At 69.7% G+C, this 13396-nt stretch overlaps 4 protein-coding genes across 4 annotated transcripts; 2 read left to right on the top strand and 2 right to left on the bottom strand.

The window, feature by feature from the left end:
• Positions 1 to 307: 307 nt before the first annotated feature.
• HOGA1 (4-hydroxy-2-oxoglutarate aldolase 1) lies at positions 308 to 2338 on the top strand. The gene is made up of 7 exons (XM_084525832.1): positions 308 to 571; positions 663 to 791; positions 859 to 986; positions 1096 to 1230; positions 1345 to 1441; positions 1533 to 1666; positions 2038 to 2338. The coding sequence occupies exons 1-7, from the start codon at positions 343 to 345 to the stop codon at positions 2185 to 2187; spliced, it is 1002 nt and encodes a 333-aa protein (XP_084381958.1). The 5' UTR covers positions 308 to 342; the 3' UTR covers positions 2188 to 2338.
• Positions 2339 to 2904: 566 nt separating this feature from the next.
• On the bottom strand, positions 2905 to 4887 carry MORN4 (MORN repeat containing 4). Its single transcript, XM_084525833.1, has 4 exons — positions 4732 to 4887; positions 3951 to 4065; positions 3756 to 3865; positions 2905 to 3557 (listed from the first exon to the last, which is right to left on the bottom strand). The coding sequence occupies exons 1-4, from the start codon at positions 4796 to 4798 to the stop codon at positions 3409 to 3411; spliced, it is 441 nt and encodes a 146-aa protein (XP_084381959.1). The 5' UTR covers positions 4799 to 4887; the 3' UTR covers positions 2905 to 3408.
• A 186-nt stretch (positions 4888 to 5073) lies between these two features.
• Positions 5074 to 11790, top strand: PI4K2A (phosphatidylinositol 4-kinase type 2 alpha). The gene is made up of 9 exons (XM_084525831.1): positions 5074 to 5527; positions 7314 to 7514; positions 7747 to 7878; positions 7963 to 8116; positions 8672 to 8733; positions 9184 to 9283; positions 9544 to 9677; positions 9968 to 10027; positions 10149 to 11790. Exons 1-9 carry the CDS (start codon positions 5108 to 5110, stop codon positions 10308 to 10310), a joined length of 1425 nt encoding a protein of 474 aa, XP_084381957.1. The 5' UTR covers positions 5074 to 5107; the 3' UTR covers positions 10311 to 11790.
• AVPI1 (arginine vasopressin induced 1) lies at positions 11727 to 12890 on the bottom strand. Its single transcript, XM_084525834.1, has 3 exons — positions 12795 to 12890; positions 12139 to 12436; positions 11727 to 12061 (listed from the first exon to the last, which is right to left on the bottom strand). The coding sequence occupies exons 2-3, from the start codon at positions 12423 to 12425 to the stop codon at positions 11989 to 11991; spliced, it is 360 nt and encodes a 119-aa protein (XP_084381960.1). The 5' UTR covers positions 12426 to 12436; positions 12795 to 12890; the 3' UTR covers positions 11727 to 11988.
• Positions 12891 to 13396: the final 506 nt, after the last annotated feature.

Below are 13396 nucleotides of genomic sequence, written 5' to 3'. Positions count from 1 at the left end.
TGTTTACAGGAGACCCTACAACAACACCCAGAGCAGGGAAACACTGCTCACACCCTGGGCCTCCCTGCAGTGCTTGCTCCCTTCCCTGCGGGTGCTGCGGCCCAGCTCCAGCCTCCTTAGCTGGGAAAAATGAGGGAAAGCGCAGTGGGTGCAGCTGGAGCCCACCCGGAGGGGTGCTGAGCTCCTTCCGCAGGCTCCTCCTGCAGGAGGGGAGAGCTCGCCCGCTCCCAGCCCCGTCTGCCTGCCTGCCCAGCGGGGCCGCAGCTCCCTCACGTGCCCCGTCAAACATTAACAGCCCCTTGGAGGGGTGGCTGGCACGGGCTGGCCGCAGCACCCGGCACCATGGCGCTCAGCACCCGCCTCGCCTCACCCCTCCGACCAGCCCTGGCGGCTCTGTGCCGGGCAGCCCCCGGGCAGCAGCGGGGGCTCAGCACCCCTCCCGGCCCGGAGCCCACCCTCGACCTCGGGGGCATCTTCCCACCCCTCGCCACCCCCTTCTCGGCCCTGCAGGAGGTGGACTATGCCCAGCTGGAGGCCAACCTGCGGCGCTACGCCAGCATCCCCTTCCGAGGTGAGCGCTGCCCCCGGTGCTCTGTGCGCAGCCCCCAGCCGGGCTCTGCGGGGCGGCGGGCAGCCCCTCGGGTACCTGCCTCGTATTTTAGGGCTGGTGGTGCTGGGCTCCACCGGGGAGTACCCGTACCTGGCCCCCCGCGAGCGGCTGGAGGTGCTGAGCTGCGTGCGCCGCGCGCTGCCCCGCGACCGCCTGCTGCTGGCGGGCTCCGGCTGCGAATGTGAGTGTGGGGAGCACGGGGGGGACATCCCCACGGGGCGTCCCTCACCCCTCCGCCGCCTCCCCAGCCACCCAGGCCACCGTCGAGCTGACGGTCAGCATGGCAGAGGCTGGGGCTGACGCGGCGCTGGTGGTGACGCCCTGCTACTACCGGGGGGCCATGAGCAGCACCGCCCTGGTGCGGCACTACACCGAGGTGAGCCGTGCCCGCTGCCCACCCGCGGCTCTGCCCGGGGCAGCGGGGTTGGGGACAGGTCCCCCCCCGTGTCCCCGTCCTTCTCGCAGCTCCGCCTGGCTGCCCGCAGGTGGCCGAGGCGTCCCCCATCCCCGTGGTGCTCTACAGCGTCCCCGCCAACACCGGCCTGGAGCTGCCTCTGGAGGCTGTCCTCACCCTGGCGCAGCACCCCAATGTCATCGGCATCAAGGACAGCGGCGGGGACGTGAGTGAGGCAGGGGGAGCTGAAGCTGGCCCCAAACCCGTCCCCGAGCCACCCCCAGGACCCCACGGTGGGGACGGGGTGATGCGTGCCCCCAGGGACACCTCTCCTCCCCAGATCACCCGCCTGGGTCTGATCGTCCACAAGACGCGGCAGGAGGATTTCCAGGTGCTGGCGGGATCAGCCGGCTTCCTGCTGGCGAGCTACGCCGTGGGTAGGTGCTGCTGCTCACCTGGGGGCACCGCAGCGAGGCGAGGGGCAGCGACGCCCAGGAGCTCGCTGCCAACCTGCCCCCACATCCCCAGGTGCCTCGGGGGGGGTCTGCGCCCTCGCCAACGTCCTGGGGGCCCCGCTGTGCCAGCTGGAGAGCCTGTGCCGCCAGGGCTGCTGGCAGGAGGCCCGCGAGCTGCAGCACCGGCTCATCGAGCCCAACGCGGCGGTGAGCGGGCAGCACCCCCCCGGCACGGCTGCGGGGTGGGGGTGAGGGGTCCTACAGGGCTGGGGGGGTGAGGATGAGGGTCCCTGGGGGTGTGGGGCAGCCTGGGTGGGCAGCGCAGCGCCTGGCTGGGTTGCCAAGCCCAGGGTGGGAAATGCCAGCCCTCGCGTGCCAGGAACAGCGCGTGCCCTGGCACCGGGCACCCGCCCAGCCCCGGCGTGAGACCTGCAGGGTATTTTTGGGCGGTGACGGAGGGAATCGCCGTGCCTTCCCGGGGGCCTCGTCCCACCGTGGGATGGCTCCTGCTGTCCTGCAGGGATGCTAGGCGAGCGGGGACCCGTCCCAGGTGCATTGCTGCGCCCCCCTCCCCGCAGGTCACCCGCCGGTTCGGGATCCCGGGGCTGAAGCAGGCCATGGAGTGGTTCGGGTACTACGGGGGGCCCTGCCGAGCGCCCCTGGCCCCGCTGAGCCCAGCCCAGGTGGAGGAGCTGAGGGGCACCTTCAGCAGCACCGGCTGGTTGTGAGCGCCCAGCACCCGGCCCCGCAGCGCCGCCTCCCCCTGCCCCTTCCTGAACCGGGCAGCCAGGGACCACCGGGAGCTGGGGACGTGGCGGGGACACTGGGATCGTGGCCAGCAGAGAGCCATCTCACTCCTTCCTGCTGGACAGGGCTGGTGGAGAGAAAGCTCAGCACCCTGTGGCCACCCTCATGTCCCCTGGGCGTGCCCCCAGCCCCAGCAGACCCCAGGACAAATCCCCCTGGGCTCCAGCTGCAGGGAGCAGGGCCTGCAGCCCCCAGCTCCTTGCTGTCCCCATGTGGGCTGGGTGGCCCCGAGGTGTGGAAGCCCACGCTGGCCCTGCCACCCTCCAAAGCACCGCGAATAAACCCGCTGCCTCCCCTCCGTGTCTGCGTTTGTGCCCGTGCAAGCAGCCTCCCTCCTGCCCCCAGCAACCAGCACACAGCCCGGGCGTTTGGCAACGTGGTTTACTCCGCTGAGGCCCGTGCAGGCGGCAGCACAAGGCAGGGGCGCAGCAAGGCACGGGGCTGGTGGGGGCACAGAGCGGCAGGGGGGGCTCGGCCGGCTGGGGAGGGCTGCCGGGACCCCGTGCCCCTGTGAGCCCGAGCGTGCCAGGGGTGACGGCAGGCACCCGTGGGGACAGATGAGGAGCTGCGCGCACCCTGCCTGCACCCCTGCCGTGCCCCTATCCCTGCCCACCCAGCCCACAGCCCCCCCTGCAGCCCTGCCCTAGCCCCTTGCCCAGCTTCTCGCTTGCCATCGCCGCCGTCCTCACCCAGCTCCCCTTTGGCGGGGATGTCCCCCAGGCACTGAGCAGGCTGAGCCCCTCGGGGGCACCGTGTCACCCAGCGCCGAGGGCACAGGCCCCATAGGCACCCTAGGCAATGGGGCCAGGAGCCAGCCCCGGCCCCTAGCCACCCGCCCTGCTCCCCGTGGCACGGTGGCAGCCCCGACCATGCCACTCCCAGCCCCGCTGGCAGCTGCTCTTGTGGAGCTGGGGGCAGAGCGGGGGCTGTGGGGAGAGCCAGGGCAGTGGGCAGAGGGAGAAGGCACCACGGCGGCCTCAGAGCCGCCCTGGGGCACTTGGGTGGGGGGCAGCGGGGTCCGTCCTCCCACCAGCAGGGTTTTGGCACGGGGGCCTGCCCAGCGTGGCAGGGGGACCCCTGGCCCTGCCGAGGGGGTGGCCGGCAGTGCCGTGGTCCTGCCGCCCCGCGGGGCCAGGGCACCGTCACGCTGTGAGGTTGTGGGCAGACTTGGAGGCGCTCTGCGCCCTCTGGATCACCGCCTGGCACTTCTCCCGCCGCAGCAGCTTGTTGTTCTCGAAGAAGCCCTCGTTGCGGGGCACCCCGTGAGAGCCGTCGGGGAACGTCAGGAGCCCTGGGGAGGGAAGGGACGGGAGTCACGGGGTCGGGAACAGCGCACACGGGGGCCGGGCCTGGGCAGACAGGGTGGGACACACCGGGAGGGCAGCACAGCAGGGCAAGGGGGAGCAGGATGTGCTGAGCCGGGGTGGGCACGAGGCCCCAGCTGCACATCCCACAGTAGCAGGACCCCCCCGGGGCGCCGGGCACTCACCAAAACCATCCACGCGCCCGCCTTTGAACTCGCCCTCGAAGGTCATGTTGTCGTAGCGGGTGAAGACGCCAACGCCGCAGAACTTGCCCTGCACGAACTCCCCCTCGTACCTGCACGGGGGGCACGGGGCTGGGTGTCGGGGGGCGCACACAGGCGGGGCAGGGCAGGGTGGGCCCTGTGGGGTGCTGAGCTCACCTGGAGCCGTCGGCGAAGCTGAGCACGCCGCAGCCGTGGAACAGCCCGTTCTCAAAGTGCCCCACGTAGGCGCTGCCGTCGGCGAACGTCAGCTGGCCGGTGCCGTGCCGGCGTCCTGGGCAGTGGCAGAAACAGGGACAGGCGGTGAGAGGCGGAGCAGAGCCGGGACCGGCCTGGCACGGTGGGGAGCAGCCACCCCCGCACCTGCGGGCTCAGCACCGGCCACCCTGTCTCAACCTGTCCCATCCTGTCCTGACCTGTCCATCCCGTCCCGTCCTGTCCCATCCCATCCATCCTGTCCTGTCCATCCCATCCTGTCTAACCCCACCCCATCTTGTCCTGTCCCACCCATCCCATCCCATCCCATCTGATCCCATCCTATCCAGCCCTGTCCAGCTCTGTTCCACCTGTCCCATCCCATCCCATCCCGTCCCATCCTGTACCCTCCATTCAACCCTGTCCCGTCCCATCCGCCCCATCCCGTCCCCTCCAGTCCCATCACGTCCAGCCCCATCCCATCCCACCCCACCCCACCCCACCCCATCCCATCCAGCCCTGTCCCACCTGTCCCATCCCATCCATCCCATCCCATCCCCTCCTGTCCCGTCCCGTACCCCCCGTCCAACCCTGTCCCATCCCACCCCACCCCACCCCACCCCATCCCATCCCATCCATCCTGTCCTGTCCATCCCGTCCTGTCCCACCCACCCCATCCCACCCCACCCAGCCCCGTCCATCCCGTCCCGCCCCACCCCACCCCGCCCCACCCGCCCGGCCCCACCTTCCTTCCACTCTCCGCGGTACTCCTCCCCGCTGCAGTACGTGAAGGATCCCTTGGTGAGCGTCATGGCCGCCTCCTCCTCCTCCTCCCGCTCCGCTCCGCGCCCCACCGGGGTCCCGCCGAGGGGCGGCGGCGCGCCCACCCCCCCCTCCCCCCGTCCCCACCTCCCCACCGCCCCGTCGGGCGGCGCCCCGCCGCCCCGCGTCCATCCGCGCTCCCCATTGGCCGTCCCCATGGCAACGCCTAGCAACGCGGCCTCTCATTGGCCTCCCCTTGCGCGGCTGGGGGCCGGCCGCCGCCATCTTGGAGCGGGGCGGGGCGGTGACGCCATGGCGCCGTGACGGGCCGGAAGCGCTGCGGCGGGTGCCGGGCCGGGATGGACGAGACCAGCCCGCTCGTGTCCCCGCAGCGGGCGCAGGGCCCCGACTACGGCCTCCCGGGAGGGGCCGTGCGCGCCCCGCCGCCCGCTGCCGTCGCCCCGCCGCCGCCGCCGCCGCCCTCCCCGCCCGCTTCCCCCGGAGGCCGCGACCGCGAGCGGCAGCCGCTGCTGGAGCGCGGCGCCCGGGGCCCGGCGGCGGCGGCGGCGGCGCAGGCCCAGGCCCAGGCGCAGGCCCAGGCGGCGCAGGCCCAGGCCCAGGCGGCGCTGGCGGCGCAGCGGGAGCGGAACGAGTTCCCCGAGGACCCCGAGTTCGCCGAGGTGGTGCGGCGGGCGGAGCTGGCCAGCGAGCGCGGCATCTACCCGCAGCGCATCTCGCAGGGCTCCAGCGGCAGCTACTTCGTCAAGGACCCGCAGGGGGTGAGCGGGGAGCGGGGGGGAGCAGAGGGAGCGGGGGGAGCCGGCCGGGCCCGCGGGCACGGGATAGGCACGGGGCCCGTCGTCTTGTGACCCGCCCGGCTCCTCCCCGCTGCTCCCTGGGATCTGCAGCACCGGGATCTGCCCCTCGCAGCCCCGTTTATCGGCCCCCCGGAGGCCTGGCTGCGAGGCCGGAGCTCGGGGGGCTGCTGGGGGATGTGTGTGAGGAGCCGCGGTCCGTGCTGCCCTGGCCGTGCCGCCCAGCAGGTCCCCCGGGTGCCCTGACAGAGCGGGCAGGGTGTGGGGCTGGTCGCTGGGGCTCGCTGCACAGGGTCACCCAAATCTCCCTGCTGCCTGGCAGGGAGCACGGTGAGGGCACCCAGGGAAACCCCTTCCCTTGTGCTCCCCTCCCTGGGGGCAGCCAGGGACCCGAGCTGTGCCTTTATCTGTCTCCCCCAGCCGCAGGGGCTGTGCCTTCGTGCTGGCCCTGCTCCCTGTGCCCTGTCTGTGCTGTGTGGTTCTCAGAGCGAGCTGCTGCCAGCGCTGCTCCCCAGGCGCCGTGCTCTCAGGCTCCACTCCCTGCTCCAGGACTGGCATCGCTCCACTGTACCCCTCTGCACGGCGCCGTGCTCCACGCTGCCAGAGCTCCCGGCAGGCTCAAACCCAAGGACACGTTGGCAGACTCTGTGGGGCTGATAAGAGGACTGCCTGTCTGTCCCCTCGGGCTCTGCCAGCTCAGAAGGGGTTCTCTGTGTGGCCGTGGGACAGCTGACCTGCTCCCTTCCCTCAGGCCTCCCTCCCAGGACACACAGTCTAGCTCCCACCTCCCCTGGGCTGGCCTCTGGCCCTGGCTCAGTGGGATTGCCCCACCGGGGTGTTGGGACACACGTGTCACGCTTCCATGCCGTGGCAGGAGCTGGGCTAGGGGAAGTGTCACCCACTGTGTCCGGGGCTGGCCGCCCTTGGGGTGGAGAGCTGCTCCTGTGCTGCTGAGTCATCCCGAGGGGGCTGTGAGCCCGGGCTGCTGTGCAGACCCCTGGGGTGCCCGGCCCAGGGGCAGGTGGCCTCGCTTCTGCCCTGAGCCCCTGTCTCAGCTGTGTGGCTTGGTAAAGCTGGCTTGGTGACAGCATGGTGCCTAGCATGGGGCCTCCGAGCCCCTCGCAGCAGTGGGGGTACCTGTTTGGGACCTCCTGTGACCTCTTACATACAGAGCAAGCCTCTCTGTTGGGTCCTGCGTTACAAAACTTTGTTTTTTGCTAAGGTCCTCCAGCTGGCTTTCTATTTTAGCCCCGTTTTCTCCAGCCAGTTTGGGATCGACCCCATTCAATGTGTTGTGGAGCCAGGGAACCCTATCCCCCTCTGCTCCCCTGCATGGAGGCAGTGAGCAGCAGCTCCCCCCTGGCCCCATCCCAGTGACCTTTGGATGGTGGAATGTTTACCAGGGGACAGCATCCTCAGCGCTCTCCTGAGGGACAAGGAGCGGGGTGAGAGGGTTGGAAAGCCTTTGGGCACTGCCCACAGCACCCTGGGGTGTTTTGTCCCCAGTTGCTCTCAGGGGAGGTGTCTTTTATTGGGGGCTGCAGCAGTCCCCAGGCTCTCTCCCACCCCGGGAGGAATCTCCTGGATGTGGGGGTGGTGACGGGAAGGGCACGGCAGGGCCGGGCGCTGCGGGAGCGTGGGCTTGGCTGAGCTGTGCTGTTAGGGCACAGCCTGGCCCTGCCGCACGCTGGCTCGGGGCGAGTGCCCTGGCCCTGCCAAGCCCTGAGCGTCAGCTCTTTTCTGCTTGCAGAAAATCATTGGCGTCTTCAAGCCCAAGAACGAGGAGCCGTATGGGCAGCTGAACCCCAAGTGGACCAAGTGGCTGCAGAAGCTGTGCTGCCCGTGCTGCTTCGGGAGAGACTGCCTCGTCCTGAACCAGGGCTACCTGTCGGAGGCGGGCGCCAGCCTGGTGGACCAGAAGCTGGAGCTCAACATCGTTCCTCGCACGAAGGTGAGGGGATGGCTGCTGGCACCTCGTCCTGGGGAGGCTTTCACCTGGCTGCCCAGCTCTGCTTGTGCCCTGTCGCGTGGCCCTGCTGAGCTCTGGACCAGGGCTGCTCCTGCTCAAGCCACGGGGAGCCTCGTGCAGGGCAGAGCCTGCAAAATGCTGCGTCCTGTTTCGTCAACGAGCCTGTGACAACTGCCAGCTGTCCCTGCTGACCCCTGTGCTTCTGTCCCCCCAGGTGGTGTATCTGGCCAGCGAGACCTTTAACTACAGTGCCATCGACAGGGTGAAGTCCCGAGGAAAGAGGCTGGCCCTGGAGAAGGTGCCCAAAGTGGGGCAGCGCTTCAACCGCATCGGGCTGCCGCCCAAGGTAGGGCTCCCGGGTCCTGCACGCGCCTGTGGCTGCCCCCCCAGCCTCCTCACCCCTCCGTAACGTGGCCTCTCCTCGCCTCAGGTGGGCTCCTTCCAGCTCTTCGTGGAAGGCTACAAGGACGCCGACTACTGGCTGCGACGCTTTGAGGCCGAGCCGCTCCCCGAGAACACCAACCGGCAGCTGCTGCTGCAGTTCGAGCGGCTGGTGGTGCTGGACTACATCATCAGGAACACGGGTAGGGCCAGCCGCCTGCCCCTGCCTGCACAAGCCCAGGCAGGGGCTCGGCATCTCCTCCTGGTGCCCAGAGCTCCTGGCAGCACTGCCTGCCTGCTGCCGGATGGCTTTGCCTCTGGATGGAGTGCGGCTTCTGTGGCTACGCACCACCACGCACCACCGTGGCCATCCTGTTCTAGGAGGTCTAGAGCCAGCTGGGACCTGCCCATGTGCTGGGGTGAATGTTTGCCAGCTGCAAGGATCTGGGGACACCCAGTGCTGCTGTATCCTACCTGTATCCAAGCCTGTTCCAGGCTGGAATGGGTTTGAGGCGCACTCCAGGGCTCACAAGCTGAGCTCTTCCTCTCTTTCCCTTGAGAGCTGGGGCTCTGTGCCTCTCTAGTATCCAGGGCAGGTTGTGTGGGGGTTGATGTGGCTTCCCAGGCCTGCTGCAAGCTCAAGGACTCTGGGGCAGAGGCTGGGCCTTGAAGTCTGCATAAACCTGCCTCGCCTCGGGGTGAGAGGAGGAGTTATCTGGCAGGGGCAGGCCCCCACAGCTGTTTTTCTCTCCCTGCAGACCGGGGCAACGACAACTGGCTCATCAAGTACGACTGTCCCCTGGACAGCGCGGGCGTGCGGGTGAGCAGCTCCTCCTGGGCAGGGGTCTGTGGGGCTGCCTGCTCCCCCAGCTGGCAGATGGGGAGGGGATTTCCCTGCTGGTTTGGGATTCCAGGCGTGCTGGGGCCTGATCTTGGCTGCTTGTTGCTCTCTGCGGCGGCGGGCTGTGGCCTGGCGGGACTTGGAGGAGGCATGTGGGCTCCGTGGGGGAAACTGGTCGTGCTGTGTGTTGTTGGACTTGTGTATCCTCTGCGGGAGGCCTGGGGGGGTAGCTTTGTTTTCACCCAGCCCAGAGGTGCCCCAGCATTTGTCCACACCGCTCCCTGGTGGGCGAGGGGCTGTGTTACTGCTGATACTGCTGAGCCCCTGGTAGGCAGGGCAAAGCCCCTGGCAGCGGTGCCACAGGGAGTGGGAGATGGGCCACTCCTGCTGGGCGGCCTGCCCTGTAACTGGTGCTCTGCTGCCTTCCAGGACAGCGACTGGGTGGTGGTGAAGGAGCCCATCATCAAGCTGGCTGCTATAGACAATGGCTTGGCCTTTCCTCTGAAGCACCCAGACTCCTGGAGAGCGTGTGAGTCCCTCAGGCTGTGCTGGGGCACCCTGCCCAGCCATACAGCAATCACTGTCCGTCCTGGGGGCATCTTCCTTGGGGGCTGGAAGAGGCAGTGGCTGGGCTGCCCCTCTGCAACCCTTCTGGGGCCACAGACCCCCCTGCCTCGGGGGGGCTGTAGGAAGAGGGTGCTGGACCTCGTGTCCCAGATGCAGGTGGTTCTGTACCCGAGGTCACCTCACACCTTCCCTGACCCTGATGTCTTGTGCTTCCTCCCACAGATCCCTTCTACTGGGCATGGTTGCCCCAGGCCAAAATCCCTTTTTCGCAGGAGATCAAGGACCTGATTCTCCCCAAGATCTCAGATCCCAACTTTGTCAAAGACCTGGAGGAAGATCTGTATGAGCTCTTCAAGGTGAGCTAGGGAGGGGCTGAGGGTGGCTTGGGAGGAAGAGAAGCAGGGGTGGTGCTGGGGGTTCCCTCTCAAGGCGGTGGTGGACAGAAAGGCGTTTGAGCTCCTCACACTATTTCTGGGCCAAAGCATAGCAGGGTTATCCCAGTGCCAGGAGCTGAAGATAAAGTTTTGGGGAGAAGCAGGAAACCTATGGGACAAGAGGGGAAAAGCTTGCTTGGGAAATAGTCATCTCTGGGGTAGTGTGGGACAGCGGGTGGATACTACTGTGTTCTTGGCTCTCTCTCTTGCAGAAGGACCCTGGCTTTGACAGGGGGCAGTTTCACAAGCAGATTGCTGTCATGAGAGGCCAGGTAAGGCAAATCGGTGAGGCTCCAGAGCCTCACCCCGTCTGTCTGTCTGTCTGGGGGTGCTGGAGCGCCAGCTCTGTTCCCTGGTGGGGCAGCTCAGGCTTCGCTCCGTTGTGCTGTGCAGATCCTGAACCTGACTCAGGCGCTGAAGGACGGGAAGAGCCCCCTGCACCTGGTGCAGATGCCACCCGTGATCGTGGAAACGGCGCGTTCCCACCAGCGCGCCTCCAGCGAGTCCTACACGCAGAGCTTCCAGAGCAGGAAGCCTTTCTTCTCGTGGTGGTAGCCGTGGGAGCCGCGGGCAGGGCTCAGCTGCCTCGGACTGGCACTGCGAGAGGAGCTGGGCCGCTCCTGTGGCTGGGATTTGATGTTCTGGGTCGAGCGAGCAGCTGTGGCTGGAGGAACCCGCAGCTGGAGCGGAGGAGCCGGGCGGGTTGGGCACGGTCCCTCTCCGGCTCCCTTGGAGCTGCGTGGTGTGCGTACAGCCCTGCCTGGGGAGGAGCTCAGGGGGAGGTGCGGGAGGTGGCTGCGAGCTGCAGCGTGCCTGGGATCCTGCCCGTGCCTCCTTTCCCTGGCCTGCATGCGGTTCTCAGCACGCCTGCTCAGGCCGGGATCCGTCCAGCCCTTTGCACCAGCTGCCGGCCTTCCTCTTCCCCGCTGTGCCTGCCGCTGGCTCCGGGGCTGGGAAGGCCTGGAGTGGGTTGTACTGCCCTCCCCTTCCTCAAAGGCGTGCTCTTCTCCTCCTCACTTTCTCTCTTCTGCCCCAACCCCGTGCAAGCTGCTTTCCTCAGGGGGAGTTCCCGCTGCCTGTCGGTGCAGCGGGGACCATCATGAACGGCTGTTCTCTGGCTGGGGGCTCGAGGAGGGGATGTAAGGAGGATCCTGCTCTTGCCTGCTCCCCGGGGCAGGCTTGGGTACGGTCTGACACTAAGTGGAAAGAGGTGCTGGCTCGTCCTGCTGAAGAGCAGGCGGCTCTGGGGGGTGCTGGAGCCTAGCCCAACCCAAGTAGGGGTGCAGCAGCCTCGCCCTCACCCCAATCCATCCATCCCACCAGGTCCCCACAGCTGTTGTTGCTTGGCTTTTGCCCCTGCTCCCAGCACAACTCCCTGGCTGCTGTGCAGCCAGTTTCGGGCCAGCCAGCACGGCTCCAGCCTTGCTGTACCTAGTGACCCCCTACAGGGATGGGGGGGCTGCTGGGGACAGCTGGAGGGGCTCTTCCTGCTATGGGGTGGGAGCCACACAGGAATTAGGGTACTGGGAGCACACGGGGACCAGTGCAGGCTCCTGGCTGTCCCTGTGCTGACAATCTGGTGGGCCTGATGTGGGTGGGCGAGGCGGCGAGCATCCCCTCTCCCCAGAAGCTGCTGAGCTGTGTTGTATAAAACGGTACCGGGGCTGCTGCCTGCGTCTGCTTGCCTTGAGCTGTGGCTTTCCCTGTCGCTGAGGAGAGCTGGGGGTGGGTCTCGCTGCCCTGTTTGCCCATCCTCGGGGGGGTGGGAGGGAAATGAAGGCTGGCTGGGGCTCTGCTGGGGGGGCTGGGAGGGGAAGGCAGCTCCCCTGTCTCCTGTGAGCGGGGGGGGCTCGGCCCCGGTTGTGCTGAGGATGCTGCGAGCACAGGGGAGCGGAAGCGAGACCCCAGCTCCCCAGCCAGGCCTGGCTGCGTCTCCGACCGCCCCCACCTGTATTGTTCTAATGCACTGTAGAAATGTATGTAATGTATTTAAACCATGCAACCGGCTGAATAACAGAGCTGCCGTTCGCCTGGCCTCCTCCTTGTCTCAGCGGCTGGGGGGCGTCCCGTGGAGCTGGGTCCAGCGCAGCAGCCGGGATCCAGGATCCAGGTCGCAGCCGCCTCCGCCCCCTTTTATTGCCCTCGTGTCCCCTGCACTCAGCGTCCGGGGCGAGCCTGGCCAGCGCCGCCGTCCCGCAGCCCCCCGGGGCCGGTTCCCGTGCCGCCCGGCCGCTCAGCGCTGCTGCGGGGATCCCGAGGGCGCCTCAGCCCCGCCGCCGCCGGGCTCCGGCTCCTTCTCGGTGATCCTGCGGGGAAGCGGCGGGTGAGGGCTGCTCGGCCCGGCCCCGGTCCCCCCCGCCGGCCCGGCCCATCCCGCACCTACCGCAGGCGGCCGAAGCGCCGCAGCGCCGCCGTCCCGAGCCCGTGCTCGGCCGCTCGCCGCCGCCGCCGGAGCCGCCGCAGGGCCCGCGCCATCCGCCGCTGGCCGCCGTACCGCCACACCAGGCGGGCGCGCTCCTCGGGCCGCTCGGCGCCGCCGCTCCGGAACAGGCTCCGCAGCTGGGGCAGCCCCACGCCCTGGAAGATGTTGGCCGAGGCCCGCTTACGGCCGCGGGCTGCGGGCGCCGCCGGGCCCGGGGGGTCGCTCACCACCGAGGCCGGCGTGCCCATGGCCCCGGCCGCTGCGGGCACCGGAGAGAGGCGGCGTGAGGCGAGGGCAGGCCCCGGCCCGCCACCGGCAGGCGGCGCGGATCGCGGCCCGCCCAGCACTACCGGGCACCGGGCACCGGCCCCCCCCCGGTACCGTGCGGGGCCGCGGAGGGCCCGGCTCGGAGCGGTGCCCGGTGCCCGCCGCCCCGTCCCGTCCCGCCCCGCCGTGCCCCACTTTCCCCCCGCCGCCCCGTGCCCGCCGGCCCCGCGCCCAGACCTGGCGGCGGCCGCCCCTGCCCCGTGCCCCCGCCCCGCCGCCGCCGCTGCGCCCGGTCCCGCTGCGCTCCGCTCCCCGCCGCGGGGTCCGCGCCGCGCGCCCCTTCCATTCACCCGCCGGGCCCCGCCCCGCCCCGCGCCGCCCCGCCAATCCGCGACCGCCGCTCGCCGCCCCGACCAATCGGCGCCCGGAGGGGGCGTGGCCGCACCGCCTCCCGGAGGGGTGGGCTACGTGGCGCCCGTGACGTCAGCGAGGCGAGGGAGGCGGGGAGCCCCCGGGGGGCGCGGCCACGCCCCTGGGCGGTGCCCGCCCGCGTCACTCCGAGGGGGAATCCCGCGTGACGTCACCGGGGGGACCCCGGCGCGCGGGGTCCCGCCAGCGCCCCGCGGCCCCGCGCCGGGACCGGGGGGACGGGACGGGACGGGACGGGGCTGGAGGGGATGGGACGGGGCCGGGTGGAGGGGACGGGACGGGAGGGACGGGACGGGACGGGACGGGACGGGATGGGACGGGATCGGAGGGGACAGGAGGGAGGGGGCGTGATGAGACGGGATGGGACGGGAGGGAGGGGACCGGAGGGGACGGGACGGGACGGGGCTGGAGGGGCGGGGAGGGGATAGGACGGGCCCGGAGGGAGGAAGCGTGACGGGCACGGAGGGGACGGGCCCGGGGGGGCCGGAGGGAGGGAACGGGCCGTGCCCGGAGGGGAGGGGAC

Source organism: Aythya ferina, assembly GCF_964211825.1.
Source record: "Aythya ferina genome assembly, chromosome: 7".
NCBI classification, from domain to species: domain Eukaryota; kingdom Metazoa; phylum Chordata; class Aves; order Anseriformes; family Anatidae; genus Aythya; species Aythya ferina.
This window is presented reverse-complemented; position numbering and strand designations above follow the sequence as displayed.